The sequence below is a fragment of the Aquarana catesbeiana genome, linkage group LG05 (assembly GCF_042186555.1).
Source record: "Aquarana catesbeiana isolate 2022-GZ linkage group LG05, ASM4218655v1, whole genome shotgun sequence".
In the NCBI taxonomy this organism is placed as follows: Eukaryota; Metazoa; Chordata; class Amphibia; order Anura; family Ranidae; genus Aquarana; species Aquarana catesbeiana.
The window spans coordinates 119,466,585-119,485,620 of record NC_133328.1 but is presented as its reverse complement, the minus strand read 5'-3'; the positions used below and the strand labels follow the sequence as shown (position 1 = coordinate 119,485,620).

Genomic DNA, 19,036 nt, shown 5'->3' with positions numbered 1-19,036 from the left:
TAGGTGTAGTGATGCCGCCAAAATTCAGGTACTTGAATGTAGTAAATCGCTCACTTCAGGGAGGGCAGTGACTCCAACCACGAGGAAGCTTCTCTAGGATTGGTGAAGAAACGTACCGTCTCGCCATCCACCATTCTCAATTTCGCTGGAAAGAGGATGCTGTACTTAATCCCCTTCGCCCTCATGGCAGCTTTGACTGCATCAAAAGATCTGCGTTGCTTCTGGGTTTCAATAGTGTAGTCAGGAAACAATAGCAACCGATTATTCTGATATGTGATTTCTTTCGTCGATCGTGCAGCCCGCAGAAGTTCATCCCTGTCTCTGAAGTTTAACAGGCGCAGGATCAGTGTGCAGGGTGGGGAACCAGCCAGTCCCCGCTGCGGCGGGACTCTGTGCGCTCTCTCCACAGTAAAATAAGGGGATAGCTGAGCGCCAGGGAACAGGGATCTCAGGAGGTCTTCCACAAAGACAGTTGAATTCTGCCCCTCTGCTCCTTCTGCAAGTCCCACTATACGCAAATTGTTGCGCCTGCTTCGGTTCTCGGCATCCTCGGCGCGGTATTCCAGGACCTTCACTTTATTTTGTAAGGTCCGAATCGCCACCGAGTGCTCCTCTGTAATGTCCTCCACTTGCCCTACTCTCTGCTCGGCCGCCCCCAGCCGGCCACGGATCTTCTCCAAATCCTGCCTAATCAGTCCAACATCAGTCTGCACTGCCTCCATTTTCCCTGACAGGGTAGCCTGGCAAGCTGATATTGCTGCTATAACCTCTGGTATACCAGGGAGAGACAGAGAAGGAGTCTCTTCAACCGCCGTCTGAATGGCCATATTGGAATGGCTGCGCAGGCTTTTCACTTCAGACACTACGGGCACGGCAGGCTCAGTCGTGGTTGGGGGAAAACGGAGCTTCTTACCGCTCTTCGGTCCGGCAGATGATCGGGACGGCATAAGGGGATCCAGGCGCCCAAGTTAGGGGCAGACAATCCAGGCAGGATAGGGTAACAGGATCAGTCTCTAGCAGAGCTCCGGGAAGCACGTCTGCTCAAGCCGACATCTTGGACACGCCCCCTTAGCCGGCTGTTGATAGAAGATCACAGCATCTTAAAATCTTGCGCAAAAAGGCAAAATCCAGAAAAAAACCCCAGGACCAATGGTCCAGATAGGGAGCCTAGGTCCTTCTCCTTTGCTTGTCAGAAAAAACTGAGCTGCAGGAGGCAGGCTGAGGGGTTATATCAGAGGGACAGCCCCCTGGGCGGAACTGTATAGTTCTGGTTTTTTCACATGCAATGTTTTGCCTAGTCTCTCCTGAAAGGAGGAAGATATAACCCTACGGTCAAGAGGATGGAGCTGTATCCGTCAATGAACAAAAGAGAAACTCAGTTTGCTCAGACATGATTGGAGGGGAATCCGCTGCTCTTTGATCCCCTGTAGGAAACAAAACAGTGCCTGGGATTGTGGGAAGATACCATCTCTCTGTTGGTTGAGCTGCCTTTGCCTCTCTCCATTGTCCAGTGCTTCCCCCATAAGACATGCACTTCCTCCAAAAGCAATTTTGGGGTTTCAAAACAGTGGCTAGTACCCTGAAAACAAATCCACTGTAAATGAGCAACATTGTTGCGAGATCCGTGGTAGGGAACTGCCAACTGTGTCCTCCTACAGTGCGTTCCAGGTGAAAGTGATGCCCACACATGCATGCGCTCATCCAATATGGCAGCCGCACCTGCACAGAAGGTGCAAAATGGCACCTGCACCACATACTGCTAAGGATGCCAAGATGGCCCCTGCATGGCTATTGTATTCTGGCAGTCTGAGGTTGTCAGAATACTCAAACAGCCTTAAACAGTGACACAGCTGATTGGATGCAGTCACTGTTCGCTAGACTGCCTGGCTCCTTCGGTCTTCATATTGAAGTCTGTTGAGCAAGGCCACCCACAGATCGAATTTCAGTTGATTCAGCAGAAAATGGGAAAAATTCAATCAGTGTATGTCCAGCGTTAGTCCTTAGTTATCTAAATGCAAACACATGTCAAAAGAGGTGTACAATTCCAACAAGCACTATAAAATGTAGCCGGTCACTTAAGCAAGTCATTTTTGTAGAGTCTGGAAAGAAACACTATGCCCAATGGAATTGGTGCTGTCTACTTCATTGTTCCTTTTGCAAAAGAGTGAACAATTCTCTTTAATTGAAATTTATGAGCTTGAAAACCTTATCTAAAATACGAATAGCTATTGACAATAATGCTTCCTAATGAGGGTCTATGGGTGTCTGGCAACAGTGGTTTTATACAAATGGTCAAGTCACTAAGCTGGTTACAGGAGTTTTGACTTTAAATATTCCCAGTGAAAACACCAAGAAAATAGAAATTCAAGTTTCAGAAGCTGTTTATTGGAAAAGCACTAAGACTGTCAATTGCTATTAAAACGAGAGACACTAATTCCACAGTGATATCTGTCAAAAGGTGCCTAAGATCACTAGGAATTGCAGATGTGGAGGAGAAAAGAGTGTTCACAAAATGCTATAACATGGATGCAATCTAAGAATAGTAAATTGTACAACAGAAAAATACCCAACTCGTGTAGCTTAAAGTGGTTCTAAAAGCTCAAGGTTTTTTACCTTCATGCATTCTATGCATGAAGGTAAAAAACCTTCTCTGTGCATCAGACCCCCTAATACTTACCTGCACCCCATCGTGATCAATTAATGTACATTAGAGCCTCAGCTCAGCCCATAGGCTCTTGCTGCTTTTATTCACAGCCAGCGAGCCAATGAGAATAGAGAGGGTGCGGGCCTGCTTCGATATGCCCACAGCAAGCTGCATGCTCTGGGGGCACTTAGCAGGAGGGAGGGGGAGGAAGGGGCCAGGAGCGCCAGTGGGGGAACCAAGAAGAGGAGGATCCGGGCTGCTCTAAGCAAAACCCACTACACTGAGCAGGTATGACCTTTGTTATTTAAAAAAAAAAAAAACTTTAATATAACTTCAACAAGTGGCATATCAAGTAAACCCTAAGTGATTAAACATTTTGTATTTTTAAGCACTATGTAATATAAATATCCTTTATAACAAACTTTTTTTTTTTTTTTTTATTATTGCTGCAGTTTTAATTGCTTTTACATGGCTTTTAAAAAAGGGGGAATAGAATCACAGAAAAAAAAAAGAAGATTTGTCCAATTTGGGGTACAAGGTTTAATTTAATTTCTGATGGATTATAAATAGGGATATTCTCAGGCGTGTTCGGACACAAGTCCGAACCTGCCTGAGCTATCCCGCCAGGAAGCTGTCAAAGCTGACAACCGATCATACCGTAGGTGGCGAGGCATTCCATGCTCCATAAATGACCAGCAAATCAGTATACGGAACAGTACCTGCATTCTTTGTTGTGAGATACATCATCTTTTTCTTTTTCTTGCTTGTAATTGTACCACAAAACGGTCCTGAAAAAAAGTGTATACTTTCAGTTAAAAAAAAAAACAAAACAATGTATGCATTCATTAGTTACTAATATGAGTTTATAAGCATAATGCTAACAGAAGCAGTACACCACCTTGCTGACATAGTTAAAATATTTAATTACCACAAAATAACTTGATTCTGGGATTTATAGGATTCTGTTAAATAAGACCCCATGATATCACATCTAAGAAAAATACCCTGATTTTTAAGAAAAATGTGAGTATAAAAAGTCTCAACTCACTGTAACATACCTTGATTTAACCTACAGTAAATATATCTCTTCTTGATGAATAATGTGACTAATAGACCCTGTGTCCCCATTCTGGAGATTTTTCTTTATATCCTATCCTATTGAAAAGAGATGATTTTTCTTTGTATGATATAGGAAAGGCTAGACCCTCTTACGATAGTGTTGCCGTCTGTGCCTTCCTGTTCTTGTGATCCCTTTTCACTCTAGGAGTGTCAAAGACTGCAATAGAAACCTGACAGAAGTTCTAACCCTTACTGTCTCTATCCAAAAAGGAAACAAAGTTGGGGTTGGCGGTGCTTTTCCACTGTTTTGAAGGTAATTTCTACCCCTTAGAATTCACTTAAGGGTACACACTTGTTTATTTCAGCTGAATAACTAGCCTGCTAGAGTTCCGTCATTCAAATATCTTCTATACTTCAAGATACACAAACTTAGCAAATATTAAAAAATAGGATTTTGAAAACAGCTTACTTGTAAAATCCTTTTCTTGAAGTACATCATAGGACACAGAGCCTCAAGTAATTACTTGGTGGGTTATGGGCCTACCTTCAGGTGTTGACACTGGTATAACCAATACAGGAAGTTGACTCCCCTATATAACCCCTCCTCCTTCCAGGAGTCCTCAGTTTTTGTAGCCAAGCAATATAAGCAATATACTCTCACCCCATAAAACAGAGGGGCGGGAGCTCTGTGTCCTATGATGTACTCCAAGAAAAGCATTTTTACAGGTAAGCCGTTTTAAAAATCCTATTTTCTTTATCGTACATCATAGGACACAGATCCTCAAGTAACTACTTAGTGGGACGTCCCATAGCAATGCTACTTGAGGGGAGGGAGACACAACCCGTAGAGTACCCCAGACCTTGAGGAATTATACTGCTGCCTGCAGCACACTGCGCCCGAAGGCGATATCCACATTCCATCTTACATCTACTTGATAAAATTTTGTAAATGTATGCACTGAAGACCAAGTCGCGGCCTTGCAGATCTGAAACATGGAGGCCTGGTGACGCACTGCCCAAGAAGCACCATCCGCTCTGGTAGAGTGCGCCTTAACTTGAAAAGGGGGAATCTTTCCCTTTAAATCATAAGTTTGAATTATAACTTGCCGAATCCACTTAGCCACAGTGGATTTCAACGCTGCCTGTCCTTTTTTAGGACCCTCTGACAGAATAAATAAGACATCAGTCTTACGAATCTGAGCAGTTTTCTTTAAATAGATCTTCACTGCTCTCACCACATCAAGACAATGTAGTGACTTTTCTTCCTTGGAACATGGTTTTGGAAAAAACGATGGCAGGACAATATCTTCATTCAGATGAAAGCCTGAAACCACTTTTGGCAAAAAGCCTGGACGAGGGCGTAACACCACTCTGTCCTCATTAATAATCAAATATGGCTCTTTACAGGAAAGAGCAGCCAATGCTGAAACCCTCCTTGCTGAGGATATAGCAACCAAAAATATCAGCTTCCTAGTCAGAAGGACTAAGGGAACATGCTGTGATGGTTCAAATGGCGGTTTTTGTAACACTGACAAAACTAAATTCAAGTCCCAAGGGCTTAAGGGCGATTTAACCGGCAGATTAATCCACATCACTCCTTGCATGAAACCCCGGACTAAAGAATGCGTAGCAAGTGGTCTTTGAAATAAAATTGACAAGGCTGAGACTTGGCCCTTAATAGTACTCAGGGCCAACTTCATCTCTATGCCTACTTGTAGAAAGGCAAGAATTCTGCCTCTAATATATCTCCGAGGGTGCCAACCCTTGGATTCACACCAGGAAACATAAGCTTTCCAGACTCTATAATATATAGCTCTAGAAGCTGGCTCCCTAGTAATAAAGTAGAAATAACTGCCCTGGAAAGCCCACGTCTTTTCAGACTGTGGGTCTCAATAGCCAGGCCGTTAAATTTAGCATTCGTAAAGTAGGATGGAATATCGGCCCCTGTGAGAGCAGGTCTGGACTTAGTGGAAGGGACCACAGATCCTCCACTGCCATCTTTACGACCTCTGCATACCATGACCTTCTGGGCCATGCTGGTGCTGCCAGAATTACCGTTTTTTTTCCCAGCTTGATCCTGCAAAGAAGTCGAGGCAGCAACTGAATAGGGGGAAATGCATAGATCAGTAAAAGCTGATCCCACAGTATCACCAACGCATCTGTTCTTCATGCGAATGGATCCTTTGTTGTGGACACAAAGTTGACTAACTTTATGTTGCACTGGATGCTAGAAGATCTACATCTGGAGTCCTCCATCCTTGACAAACAGCCCGAAACATGTCAGGGTGAATAGACCATTCCCTTGGGAATAATCTGCTGGCGGCACATGTAGTGCGCGTGCCAATTCTCTATTCCCGGAATGAAGACTGCCGATGGGTACGGAATATTTCTTTCTGCCCAAGTTAGAATATGGTTCACTTCTCTCTGCACTGAGAGATTCTTGGTGCCCCTTTTGGTGATTGGTATAGGCCACAGCCGTGGCATTGACAGATTGGATCCTGTCGGGACAATCCCTTAACCAGGAAGTCCAGGCTTTTAGAGCCAGACGCACTGCCTGAATCTCTAGGATGTTGATGGGCAAGGCTCTTTCGGTTCTTGAACACTGACCTTGGACAGTTGTCTTCTCTGTCATTACCACTTTCCAGATAAGTGGCCTGAAGGATTTACCCTTTAGGACATTCATTAGTAATCACCAATTGAGGCTTTGGGACACCCTTGGGGACAGCCACATTGGCAAGTCCAAAGCTTGGATCGTTTTGTTCCAAGCAAAAAGAATACTGTTTTGCAACAGTCTCGAATGGAACTGGGCAAAGGGAACTGCTTCGAATGAAGCCACCATCCTAACAACCTCAAAGGCGAATGGAGGGACCTCCTTTTGACCTTACCATCCACACCAACTCTTTTATGGAGTTGTGTTTTTTTTTTTTTTTTTTTATCTGGGCAAGAAGACCATTTTTCTGGGCTGTATCTATGGTATGATCAGACCCAAATACTGCAGCCCTTTTTTAGCGATTTTAATGGAGACTTTACTAGGTTGAGAACACAACCCAGACCTTTCCAGGTAACTGGTTGTAATGCGTACACCTTACTCCGAACAGCGATTGGTCTATTAGCAATAGATCGTCTAGCTATGCCAAGACTGTTTAAGCCCTGTGCCCTTGACCTGACTACAGGTGGGGCTAGCACCTTTGTGAACACTTGAGGTGCTGTAGCTAGCCCGAAGAGTAAGGCTATAAACTGAAATGCTGCCGTTCTACTTCGAACCGCAGAAACCTTTGGTGAGCGGGAAATATATGGACATGCAGATATGCATCCCTAATGCCAATAGGCGCCAGAAGCTTTCCTCCTTGCAGGATAGAAACTACTGACTTGATCGACTCCATAGAAAGAGCGGATCTTCAGGAACTGATTTAGATTCTATTAGATCTAGAATGGATCTAAATTTCTCAGATTGCGAGGCTGGAAAAAAAGTTCAACTCTAGTTGTCTCCTCTGCAGAGGAGTACTCGGTTTGCCTTTCTTCCTGATTACCTGAGGGGAATCCTTCATCCTCTACCCACTGTTCCCTTGATAAGGGATCTCAAGTGGGGGAGGGGGATTTAACACGCTTTCCATCCTTGGATAGCGGATGCGATTAAAGTTGCTAATTTTCCTTCTAGGCCCTGCAGGGCGGAGGAAAAATGCATCTTCAATCATGTATACAGGGGATGAATATTTTCTCCTTTTAGGCTCAGTTTCCACTATTGCAACCCCAAAGTTGCGTGATTTTAACGTTGAGAAAACGTCGGGGCGCGATTTTGATGTGACAGGAAACAATGTCTGTGTATTCTAGAGGTTTATAGACCTCAAGTCGCATCAAAGTGGTACCAAAGTAGTGCAGGGACTACCTTGAAGTCGCACAGATCTGAACAGTATTTCTTGGAAATCATGCCCTAGAGTCTGATGGTGGAGGCTGTCACCGCTGCCTAGAGGCAGCTGCCCCTGCGCAGGGGAAGGAATCTGTTTGAGTGACTTGTCCAAGGTCACAAGGAGCCAACGTGAGGACAAGGTCCCACATCTTTCAGGAAGCCTCCCATGGCTACGCTGGCCGTCAGAGTAGTTAACCTGTGAGAAGTGGTTCCTTCACTAGTGAACGCCGACATGTGGATCTGAACCCATGTCTGTCAGGAAGTCTCCCATGGCTGCACTGGCCGTCAGAGTACTTAACCTGTGAGCTGTTGTGGCTTCACTTTAAATAAAAGGACATTTATACCTTCTACTGGACAAAAGAGCTTTACTGCTAGAAATCATTTGGATGTATTTCACCAAACCTTTCCCAATGAAAAGGGAAACTAGTCAGACACCCTTTTTTGCAAGTTGCTTCGGCTGACCAACCCTTTTAACCACAGGGTCCTAAGCATGTGTTTTAGCACAAGCACAAGGCGAGACGCCTGGTGGATAGGGTCTTTTATGGCATCTATGGCAAAACACAGCGCCATTGCATCTTTATTGATGCTGGAAATCACAGCGTCTACTGCTGGTACTTTCCAACCTTTGTGAATTTTTCCTCCATGATAGAGAACTGAGAAACTCTTTGGAGGAAAAAAATGCTTATCCAGATGATCCCATTCAACATAAATAAGCGCTGTAAAAGGTTTTTTTAAAAAAAACAAAACAAAGAAGGGACCTGGACTTTCAACTTACTCTGTTAGGAGTAGTATTAAAAGTGGAATGAACCATCTCTGTAAGAGTTTGTACCATCAATCTGTCAGATTGTGAGGTTGCATAAGGTTCATCAACTGTTGTTTCCTCCGCAGAAGAAAATTTGGCTTGTTTTTCCCCATGATCACCTGAGGATAACACCTCACCCTGTGCCCACTGTTCCCTTGCAAAAAAGGGGTTTGAGGTGGGGGAGGGGGATCTAGCATGCTTCCTATCCTCTTGGATGGAGAATGCGATTAATGCCGCTAATCTTCCTTCTAAGCCCAACAGGGCAGAGGAGAATGCATCTTCAGTCACATACACAGGGGCTGAAGTGTGAGAAGCAGTTGCACCACCAATTGCTTCCAATGACTCACCCTGGCTTGCCATGTCAGGTATCTCCGGAGAGGATGACAGTGTGGAGGCATGGCTGGAGTTCCCAGCACCTGGGGGTGGAATCCTTGGTACCTTAGTGGTACACAGGAAATCAAATGTGTTAAGCACAACAGCAGAGGCACGTTAACAAATTATGGTATTTGCTGAACAATAGTTTTAGCAAAAGCCGCGCTGTCCCATTGATTTCAATGGGCAGGAGCGGTTTAGGAGCGGTGAATACACCGCTCCAAAGATGCGGCTGGCAGGAGTTTTTTTTCTTCTCCTGTCAGCGCACCGCTTCAGTGTGAAAGCCCTCGGGCTTTCACACTGAATAAACAGCAGCGGTTGTTTGGGGTCAGTTTGCAGGCGCTATTTTTAGCGCAATAACGCCTGCAAACCGCCCCAGCGTGAAAGGGGTCTTAGTGTGACAGACTTCTGTCTTCAGCATATGAACTGAGAGTGTCTGTGTTAAGCCTCAGGTGAGAACCTGATTACACATAAGTGTCAGCTGTTACCGCACCTCTCCAGGAGGAGAGGGGAGGGGAGGGGAATTTTTATCAGCAGTGTTTGTTAAGCTCCTAGTTTTAAAGGAAGACTTCACTTTACACAAAAAAATGCAAATGGCTTTTTATTTGTATGGTTTTGTATGTTCATAAACTACTGCTGTAACCCCTTTAGATCCCTCAGAAGAGGAACACCATCTGTTCAATTAAGAACTCCCCTCTGGCTGCAGGGACCACACCCGCTGCTATAGCCAGACACAGAGCTGCTGAAAAAGGCATCGTACTAGGTAAGTGTAATATACTCCCTCTAGAGGAGACATTTTAAGGCATACAGTTATACATTTTATATACATACACACATATCTATATATATATATATATATATATATATATATATAAATATATATATGTATGTATTTTTTGGAGAAAAGGGCATAGGTGGACTTTTTACAGTACCTAGGCTACTCCCCTTACCGTATCCTCGCTGCAGGATACTGCTGATTTAACAGACAGATCCAACTTTCACCCATCACGATGAGCAGCGTAGTTAAACCTTCAAAGACTGGGGCCCTTTTTAATAGGGGTTCCGCTCCTTTGGACCTGTATAGCACCCCTCAGGAACAAGTAGGTAATATGAAAAAACAAAAAGAGTCCTGGTTCCTAGGGTCCAGCTCTCAAAGAGAAGCTTACAGGCAAAACCTCATTCTTCAATGCGAGGCCCAGGTACCATCTAATGGCCTCAGTGGCGAGGATGGATCCGGTTGTGGAGATTTTTTAAATCCAGCATGGATGCCTCAGTGGAGCTCCTCAGAGTACATCTTCACTCGTGACAAACACCTTAGACACTGGTGAAAAAACTGAGGACTCCTGGAAGGAGGAGGGGTTATATGGGGAGTCAACTTCCTGTATTGGTTATACCAGTGTCAACACCTAAAGGTAGGCCCATAACCCACCAAGTAATTACTTGAGGTTCTGTGTCCTATGATGTACGATAAAGAAATATAGCTTTTTTCCGCATTAGATTGTCCAGCATAATGGACACATTTTTGTAATAAGGCATATATAAAAGATTTTTCAACTTTCATTTCAGAACTCAGTTTGTTCTTTTAGTGTTAACAAAATTACTATGATAAAATAATCAGTGTCAGTGTTTTAATGGTATATTACCTGAACCTTCCCAGTCCCGTCTAACAAAGGCTTTCCTCTTCTCCTCTAAGAACTGACTGGGAATGAGACCTGCGCTCCCACCTTCTTTTACATGACTGGCCTACAAAGAGTTAATACAACATCAAGGATACAACATACAAATTATTATTAGTGAAATGTAGCCAAGCAATGTACTTTCCTAGTCAACGTGCCAATTGCCATTCAGCTTTTTACTGAAGCCAGCTGGGATTTCCAGATGCTACAGTCCAAAGCTTCTAATATAGCAGTTAAACATTTGACCAGCTAAGAGAAGGAATCCTGAATAGTGATTAGCATATTAGGAAAAAAACATAGGAAAACAAGCAAGAAGCTGAATTTATAAGACAGGGAAGTGGGAAGATATACATATGAAGCTTTAAATACTATCACAACTGGTGAATGACAAGTTTATATTTAAAAAGAGTCAATCCAGAAATTACATAAAAGAAAATAGTTTTGGAACCTGTACTGTACTCCAAGATATGGAATTTACAGTACAGGACTTCAAAGACCATGGGATGTATCCAACCAATAAATTGAGGGGTAGACAACAATGTAGCAAACAGAATCCGAACAAAACACTCGGCTAACAGCCTGAAGCACCTTGTGGACAAAACTCACATTAGTTGAGGCCTGAACATCCACTTGGTAAAACTCTGCTTTATTGAACAGAGAACCAGGTGGTAGCCTTGCAAATCTGGGAAGCAGATGCTGGATGTGGAAAAGTCCAAGAGACACTAACTACACTGGTGTAATAGGCTTTTTTAGGGAAAGCAGAAAATCTTTCCCTAAAGGCACAAGCCCTGGAGAGGAGTTGCCTTGACCATCTAGAAATGGTGGACCGAGAGGCGGAATTTCCTCTACGAGGGCCCACAGGCGGGTCAAAGAGGAACTCTCGAAAAGAGGCTGTGGCTGCCAAGTACACCCCGACAGCCACTTTCAAGCAGCGGTGGCAATCACCTTGTCATATTTTGAGGCAGGACAAGGGGAGGGAATAAAAATGTCCTCATTGAGGTAGTAAGAAGAAACCATCATAGGCAGGATGGAAGGTTTTGGTCTCAAAAACCACTTTGCCCTTGTTCAAAACAAGAAAGGGTTCTTTACAGGAAAGAGTTGACAGATCAGAAACTCACCTAACAAATGTATTGGCCATCAGTAAGGCAACGTTACAAGGGCTTCAAACAGAATATCTCTAATTGGTTCAAAAGGAGGTCTCTGAAGTACAGAGCACCAGGTTTAGATCCCAAGGTGACACAGGAGGTCAAATTGGAACTCCCTGAATAAATGTCTTGACTAAGGATTGTGAGGCAAGGGGTTTATGGAAGAGAAAGGATAAAGCAGAAACCTGTCCCTCTCGAGGGTATTCAGGGTCATATGCTGGTCAAGATTAGACTGAAGAAATGCCAAATAATGAGCGCTAGAGTATTCCCGGGGACCTAGCTTCCTGTTCTCACACCAGGCGAAGTCTTCCAAGTGTGAAGATAAATTTTATCCATTTTTCTTGCACTAAGTAGGCTGGGACCAACAGAGTCAGAAATACCCCTATCCTTTAGAACTTCAGTTTCAAACAGCCATGCCGTTAATGCCAACAATGGAAAAGCAGGATGGAATAGTGGACCTTGGGACAGTAAGTTTGGTCTGTTTGGAAGAGGCAAAGGCCCATCTGCCAGAAATCTGAGTATGTCTGTGTTCCATATTCTTCTAGGCCAATTTGGTATGATGAGAAACACCAGAACCCTTTTCTCCTCTATAATGCGCAGCAGTCGAGGGAGGACCATCACTGTCTGGAAGGCACAAATCAGCTTCAATTGAGTTCAATAAATCGCCAGAGCCTCTGCTGCAAAGGCTAGAAGATCTCTGGTCTTGGCTACAAACTCGTTCAGCTTGTTAAACCTGGAGGCCAGGATGTCCCCACCTTTGACAGATTATGAAAGATTTTTGTGTGGAAATCACTCCCTGGGGTCTAGGCATGGACAGCTTAAGAAGTCCACCTGCCCTTGGTCTGACCGCGTTCCGTCTGTTGGTTTTTATTATCTCTTTTCGCCACTAGAATATACATCTCGTTAGATGACAGAGCCACCTTTCATTGCTTCTTTGCTTATTCAAATTTACATTTAGACTTTTTTAATTTTTCTGCTTGCGTACACTCTGATATAATATTATGACATACTGTACATACGTACATACATACTTATCTGAGATGTGACACCCATTAATGGGTTATTGCGTTATTTGAAATAACGAGATATGTCCAACCTTTAACATGTCTGTTGTACATCATAAATTGATTATCTGTAATAATGATGTGGGCTTGCATACCCTTACTGGATGTTTTCGGTTTTGTTCTTTTTGATATATAAAATTTTCCTCAATAAAAATTTTATTGCAAAAAAAAAAAAAAAAAAGTCCACCTACCAACTGTCCACATGAGGGATGTGGATGGCCAAGAGATATGGAATATGAGTTTCCGCCTAGAAGAGTATCAGACCTTTTTTTTTTATGGCAGCTTGACTTCTTATGGTGGTTTATGTAGGCCACTGCTGTGGCATTGTCTGATTTAACCCTGACAGGGTGACCTTGCAGAAGGGAGGTCCAGTCTCAGAGAAAATAAGATGACTCTCAGTTCCACAACGTTAAGGAAAAGTTTACATTTATATGGGGACCTTGTCACCTGGACAGTAAGGGAGTTGTAAATTCTGCCCCAACCAGAAAGGCTGGCATCTTGTCAAAAGCCTCCAAGGCATGTGAAAGAAAGAATTCCCCAACTCCAGGGCAGGATTGGAGACCCACCATGTCAGGTAGAGCTTCGTCTGGCTGCAGAGAAACATTGGACAATCCAAGAATTGGATTTACTTGTTTCATGTCGTGAGTATCGAGGATTGAAGGGGTCTACAATAAAACTGGGCTAAGGGAACTGCCTCGAAGGAGGCTTCCATCAGGCCCCAGAACCCTTATGCAGAAACAAACAGAAGGGTGCTGTTTTGAACGGAGAGTCTACATGTTGGAACTTAACGAAGAAATATTAGGACTTGGGCTTAGACCCAGGTACTCCAGAAAATATGACGGCTGTAGAGCAGACTTTGGGAAGTTGATTACCCAGCCAAAGATTTGACAAGGTTGTAGCCGCGGAGACAGCAGGTCATCTAGGAAACCTTTGACATAAATACCCTGGGGTTTGCAGAAGAGTCAGAAGTGGGGCAAGCATTTTTGTGAATACTTAGGGTGCAGAGGAGAGCCTGAATGGTGGTACTACAAAATCAAAGTGTTGGTTTACTACAAATGTGAGGAGTAGATGAGTGTGTGGAAAGGCATCTTGTATTACCTACTGATGCCAGAAACACCCTTTTGTCTGAGAGAAGCAATGACAGATCTTGTTGAGTCCATCTGGAACTAGGTTTGAATAGAAGCATTAAAACTCTTGTGCAGAAATTGGTACAACCACTCCCTGGTGCAAGGTGGTCATTAAATCTTGGTTTGAGGTTGATGCTTTGGGACAGTGGAAAGAACTCTTATTGAGTAGAAGTAGCCGTTATAGGGGTAGGAGATTTAGGTTCCTTCTTTTGGGGTAAAAACACCTTTCCCCTCCCCAAGTAACCTACACTATATTACCAAAGGTTTTGGGACGCCTGCTTTTACACGCACATAAACTTTAATGGCATCCCAGTCTTAGTCCGTAAGATTCAATATTGAGTTGGCCCACCCATTGCAGCTATAACCGCTTCAACTCTCCTGGGAAGGCTGTCCGCAAGGTTTAGGAATGTGTCTATTGGAATGTTTGACCATTTTTCCAGAAGCGCATTTGTGAGGTCAGGCACTGATGTGGACAAGAAGGCCTGGCTCGCAGTCTCCGCTCTAATTCATCCCAAAGGTGTTCTATCAGGTTGAGGTCAGGACTCTGTGCAGGCCAGTCAATTTGCTCCACCGCAAACTCACTCATTCATGTCTTTATGAACCTTGCTTTGTGCACTGGTCCAAATCGTTTGGTGGAGGGGGGGATTATGGCGTGGGGCTGTTTTTTTTTTTTTTTTTTAGGGGTTGGGCTTGGCCGACTAGTTCCAGTGAAGGGAACTTTTAAGGAATCAGCATACCAAGACATTTTGGACAATTTCAAGCTCCCAACTTTGTGGAAACAGTTTGAGATTGGCCCCTGTATTCCAACATGACAGCGCACCAGTGCACAAAGCAAGGTCCATAAAGACATGGATGAGTGAGTTTGAGGTGGAGGAACTTGACTGGCCTGCACAGAGTCCTGACATCAACCTAATAGAACACCTTTGAGAAGAATCAGAGCAGAGACTTTGAGCCACTCATTCTCGTCCACATCAGTGCCTAACCTCACAGATGAGCTTCTGGAAGAATGGCCAAACATTCCTATAGACACACTCCTAAACCTTGTAGACAGCCTTCCCAGTAGAGTTGAAGCTGTTATAGCTGCAAAGGGTGGGCCAAACTCAATATTGAACCCATCGGACTAAGACTGGGATGCCATTAAAGTTTATGTGTGTGTAAAGGCAGGTGTCCTTATATATACTTATACTTATATTATACTATACTATAATATATAGTGTATATGATGACTTTATCAAGGAATTCCCCAAAAAGACACGGGTAGAAGCAGTTTTGTTTTTTATTACAAGGAGGCTAAGCAGACCAAGGTTTTAACCACAAAATCCTGCACATATGCACAGAGATAAGGCACATTCTAGAGACTTGGCAAATTAACCAAGTCAGCTTCAGAAGGTTTTACCTCCTTCATGACCAGGCCATTTTTTGCTATTTAGCACTGCACTATTTTAAGTGGTAATTACAAAAAATTGTAAAACATTTAAAAAAAAAAAAAGTTTAACTTTCTGCTATAAAACATATCCAATAATGATCATAGGGAGTACAATGGTTCGTTACGTTCCTACAGACCATGAAGGTACCAGGGCATCCTCGCCGGGTTACCTTTCATTTTTATTTGTAGTTACTGTCTATACCATATAAGAGGCCTACTTATCCGTGGTATATATGTTCTCATTCTCAAATTACTTCTCGCCACCAGCCTTGGCGTCTGTTCACTGCTTTGTAAGTTTGTCTTTATTCAATAAAAATATTGTGAAAGAAAACATACCCAATATTTTTTTTTCCAAAAATAACATTTCTTTATAAAAATTTTGCCCAAAATGTATTCGACTACATGTCTTAATAAATAATAAAAAACCCCAATAAGTGTATATTGATTGGTTTGCGTATAAGTTATAGCATCTGCAAACCATGGTATATACACTGGAATTTTTTTTTTTAATAAACTAATAGCAACTTAAAATGGGACTGCGATAGTGTGGCGAGCAATCTGACACTGAGTGGGAACTAATTGCTACTGACACTGCCAGCGACACTGATACAGTGATAATACTATACACTGTACTAATGACATAGGTTGGGGAGGGGTTAATATTTCAGGTAATCAAGGTGTTAAATGTGTGCTTAACAAGTGTTAATTTGTGTAATGTGTGCTGCTTTTTACTAAAGATCTTTGTTTCTTCAAAGAAACTTTCCATTATAGGGATGTGAAGATATGCATGCCTCAAATCCAGGGTAGCAATGAATATGTCCATGACAATTGGTCCCTTATCGAGTGCATCTACTCTATTCTGAATTTCTTGTACATCACTGACTTGTTCAAGCATGTGAGAGTCAGAATTGGGCAAAATTTTCCTGAAGGCTTCTTTCATAGGAATATACAGTGTCTTGCAAATGTATTCACCCCCTTGGGATTTTTCATGTTTTGTTGCCTCACAAACTGGAATTAACAAGGATTGTTTGAGGATTTGCATCATTTAATTTACAGAACATGGCCACAACTTTGAAGATGTTTTATTTTTTTTATTGTGAAGCATTCAACAAATAGGACAAAATAACAGAAAAAGTAAATGTGCATAACTATTCACCCCCCCTAAAGTCGAAACTTTGTAGAGCCACCTTTTGCAGCTATCACAGCTTCAAGTCGCTTTGGATAAGTCTCTATGAGCTTGCCACATCTGTGGTTTTTGCCCATTCCTCCTTGCAAAACTGCTCCAGCTCTTTCAAGTTGGATGGTTTGCGCTTGTGAACAGCAATCTAAGTCTGACCACATATTTTCTATTGGATTGAGGTCTGGGCTTTGACTAGGCCATTCCAGCACATTTATATGTTTTCCCTTAAAGCACTCAAGTGTTGCTTTAGCAGTGTGTTTGGGGTCATTGTCCTGCTGGAAGGTGAACCTACGTCCTAGCCTCAAATTACAGAGCGGTACAGGTTTTGCTCAAGAATATCCCTGTATTTAGCAGCATCCATCTTTCCCTCAACTCTAACCAGTTTCTCAGTCCTGACTGCTGAAAAACATCCCCTGCAGCTTCTGGGGCCTTTCAAAAAGGTGTGTATATGTAACGACAGATCATATGACACTTAGATTGCACACAGGTGGACATCATTTCACCAGGGGGTAAATACATACGCACATGCCAATTATCACTTTTTTATTTCTGAAAATTTGTTTTATGTATATATTTTTCTAATTTTACTTCACCAACTTAGACTATTGTGTTCTGATCCATCACATATAATTCAGATTAAAAAAACATGTTCTGATCCATCACATATAATTTAGATTAAAAAAACATTGAACTAAAGGCTGTAATGTAACAAAATAGGTGAAAAGCCAAGGGGTGTGAATACTTTTGCAAGGCACTGTATGAAAGTGAAAGCCCTTTCTCTCCTGCGGAATGAGACTGATAAGCCTTTGTTTTAGCATCTCTTGTAACAGGGATATTAGTGCATCGGCCTGTGTCTGATCTCTCACGAGCGGTGTCGCGAAAAACCTGGATGCCTGCTATCAAATTCTATTCTGTACCTCTGACAAATAAGGTCCAGAAAAAAAAAAAAAACACTTTTTTGGGACTAGCTGCCCATGCTTGAGAAAGGCCCCCAATCTTCCTCCCACTTTGTCATTGGGATTTATCAGTGGGTTGAAGGGACATTAAAAAGGAATCCCCTTTTCCCTTGCCTATTTTGTAGGACCAGGACTTTCTGCTTTCCCGCACTAGTTTCTTGGGGATCGGAAACCCTTTTCTTTTTTGTCTGCTGCTCTCTCAAGAATGAACTTCAATTCTGCTTCAAACAAAAGCTTTCCTGCAAAGAGAAGATCAGAGTTTAGATTTGGAAGCTGGATCTCCAGGCCATGTTTCATGCCAGATTGCTCGCCTGGCCACATTAATAAGAATCGGGAACCTGGCTGTGAGCATAATCGATTCAGTGTAGGCGTCAGCCATATAGGCAACTGCTTTATTAAAAACTGGTAAGGATTTAAGGATTTGAGAATCTGCTTCATCAGAGTACCGGCCTACAGATGTGAGCACAGCTGTCTTAGCCACAGGTCCATGATGCACCACACGGGTGGTGGCTGGGGCCAGTTTGAAGTTAACCTTCCTCAAGTATCTTTCTGCTTTTCTATCCATAGGATCATTTAGGGCAGCAGTACCTTTGAAGAATACATTTTGGATACTTTGGAAAGAGCAGCGTCTAGCTTAGAACATTTGTCACACATGTTCACGTTTTCTTCTTTGATAGGGAATCGTCTTTTCAAACTACTGGGAAATAATAATTGCCTATCTGCCTCTTTCCATTCTTGAAGAATCGCCTCAGAGTAGGATGCTCTGGCAAGTTTCGAGTCTGTTTAGACAGCAAATTTGATCATGAATAAACATAACTTTCTCCTCTTCCCCAAACCCTAGTGTCACATGAATAGCTTTCAGCAATTTTTCGGTCTCATCCATGCTTTCCTTATACTCAAGTTCCCTCTCCTCTGATTCCAAAGATAAACTTGAACCTTCTTTCAATCCATCTACGATGCCCTGCTCTTAGGTGATTGCTGTTACCATACTCAAAATAGAAGTAATAGGTGGGGAGGCAGAAGAATGGATTCCTGAAGGAGGGATCAGAAATATTGGAAAGTATGGGACGCTTCCTCTCTCATACTGTCCATCAATCCCTTAAAGAGACCTTTGGCTTCTTTCTTCATTAGTCTGTCTGTGCAATCCCAGCATAACAGCTTCTCAGGAGTCAGATAGCTTGATCCTGCATGAAGAGCATCTTTTCTTGGGCAGAATGGAGCCTGTGTTAGGATCCCCTCTCTTCCCGGCCTTTAGCCTACAATGAAGACGAGGAGCCTAGGTCAGAAAGAATCAGTAAGACCCGCCAGAAAAAAAAGTGCAACACCCCACCAAGAAAAGGAGTCTGACACCACAAGTCACATTCATAAGTGCCTGTCTTGATAGTAGGCCAACATAACCTTACTCTGTGCCCCCCCCCCCCCACAAGGTAAGAAGCAGAACAGAAAGGAGCATGGTCCTCTACTCTTTAGGGCTGGTAACAGCGTGCGTCACAAAATCTGCTGCCTGTGAAGTTTCCGCCTCCATCATGCCCAACAGACTTACGGAATCCATTGTTTCTACTGCTGAAATAAAGGCTAAGGCTCCGCCTTTGCCCCTGTCCACCATGTGGGATTCCAGCATGGTGCTGTGCAGCAGGTACCCACTTAAAGCTGCCACCGCGTCTGTGTGTGCCCCAAA

The 19,036-nt window shown here is 43.1% G+C and overlaps 2 protein-coding genes across 9 annotated transcripts in view; one reads left to right on the top strand and one right to left on the bottom strand.

The window, feature by feature from the left end:
* The window catches only part of PALS2 (protein associated with LIN7 2, MAGUK p55 family member), a 387,134-nt gene that overhangs the window by 96,527 nt on the left and 271,571 nt on the right, over window positions 1-19,036 (bottom strand). For all 8 annotated transcript variants that reach the window (XM_073630119.1, XM_073630114.1, XM_073630115.1 and 5 more), the window contains 2 exons: window positions 10,428-10,527; window positions 3,364-3,432 (listed from right to left, as the gene is read on the bottom strand). In XM_073630119.1, coding sequence (XP_073486220.1) covers window positions 3,364-3,432; window positions 10,428-10,527 — 169 coding nt within the window. The remainder of the gene's footprint in view (window positions 1-3,363; window positions 3,433-10,427; window positions 10,528-19,036) is intronic.
* Window positions 1-19,036, top strand: part of GSDME (gasdermin E) — a 502,502-nt gene that overhangs the window by 476,303 nt on the left and 7,163 nt on the right. The gene's annotated exons all lie outside the window — the stretch shown is intronic.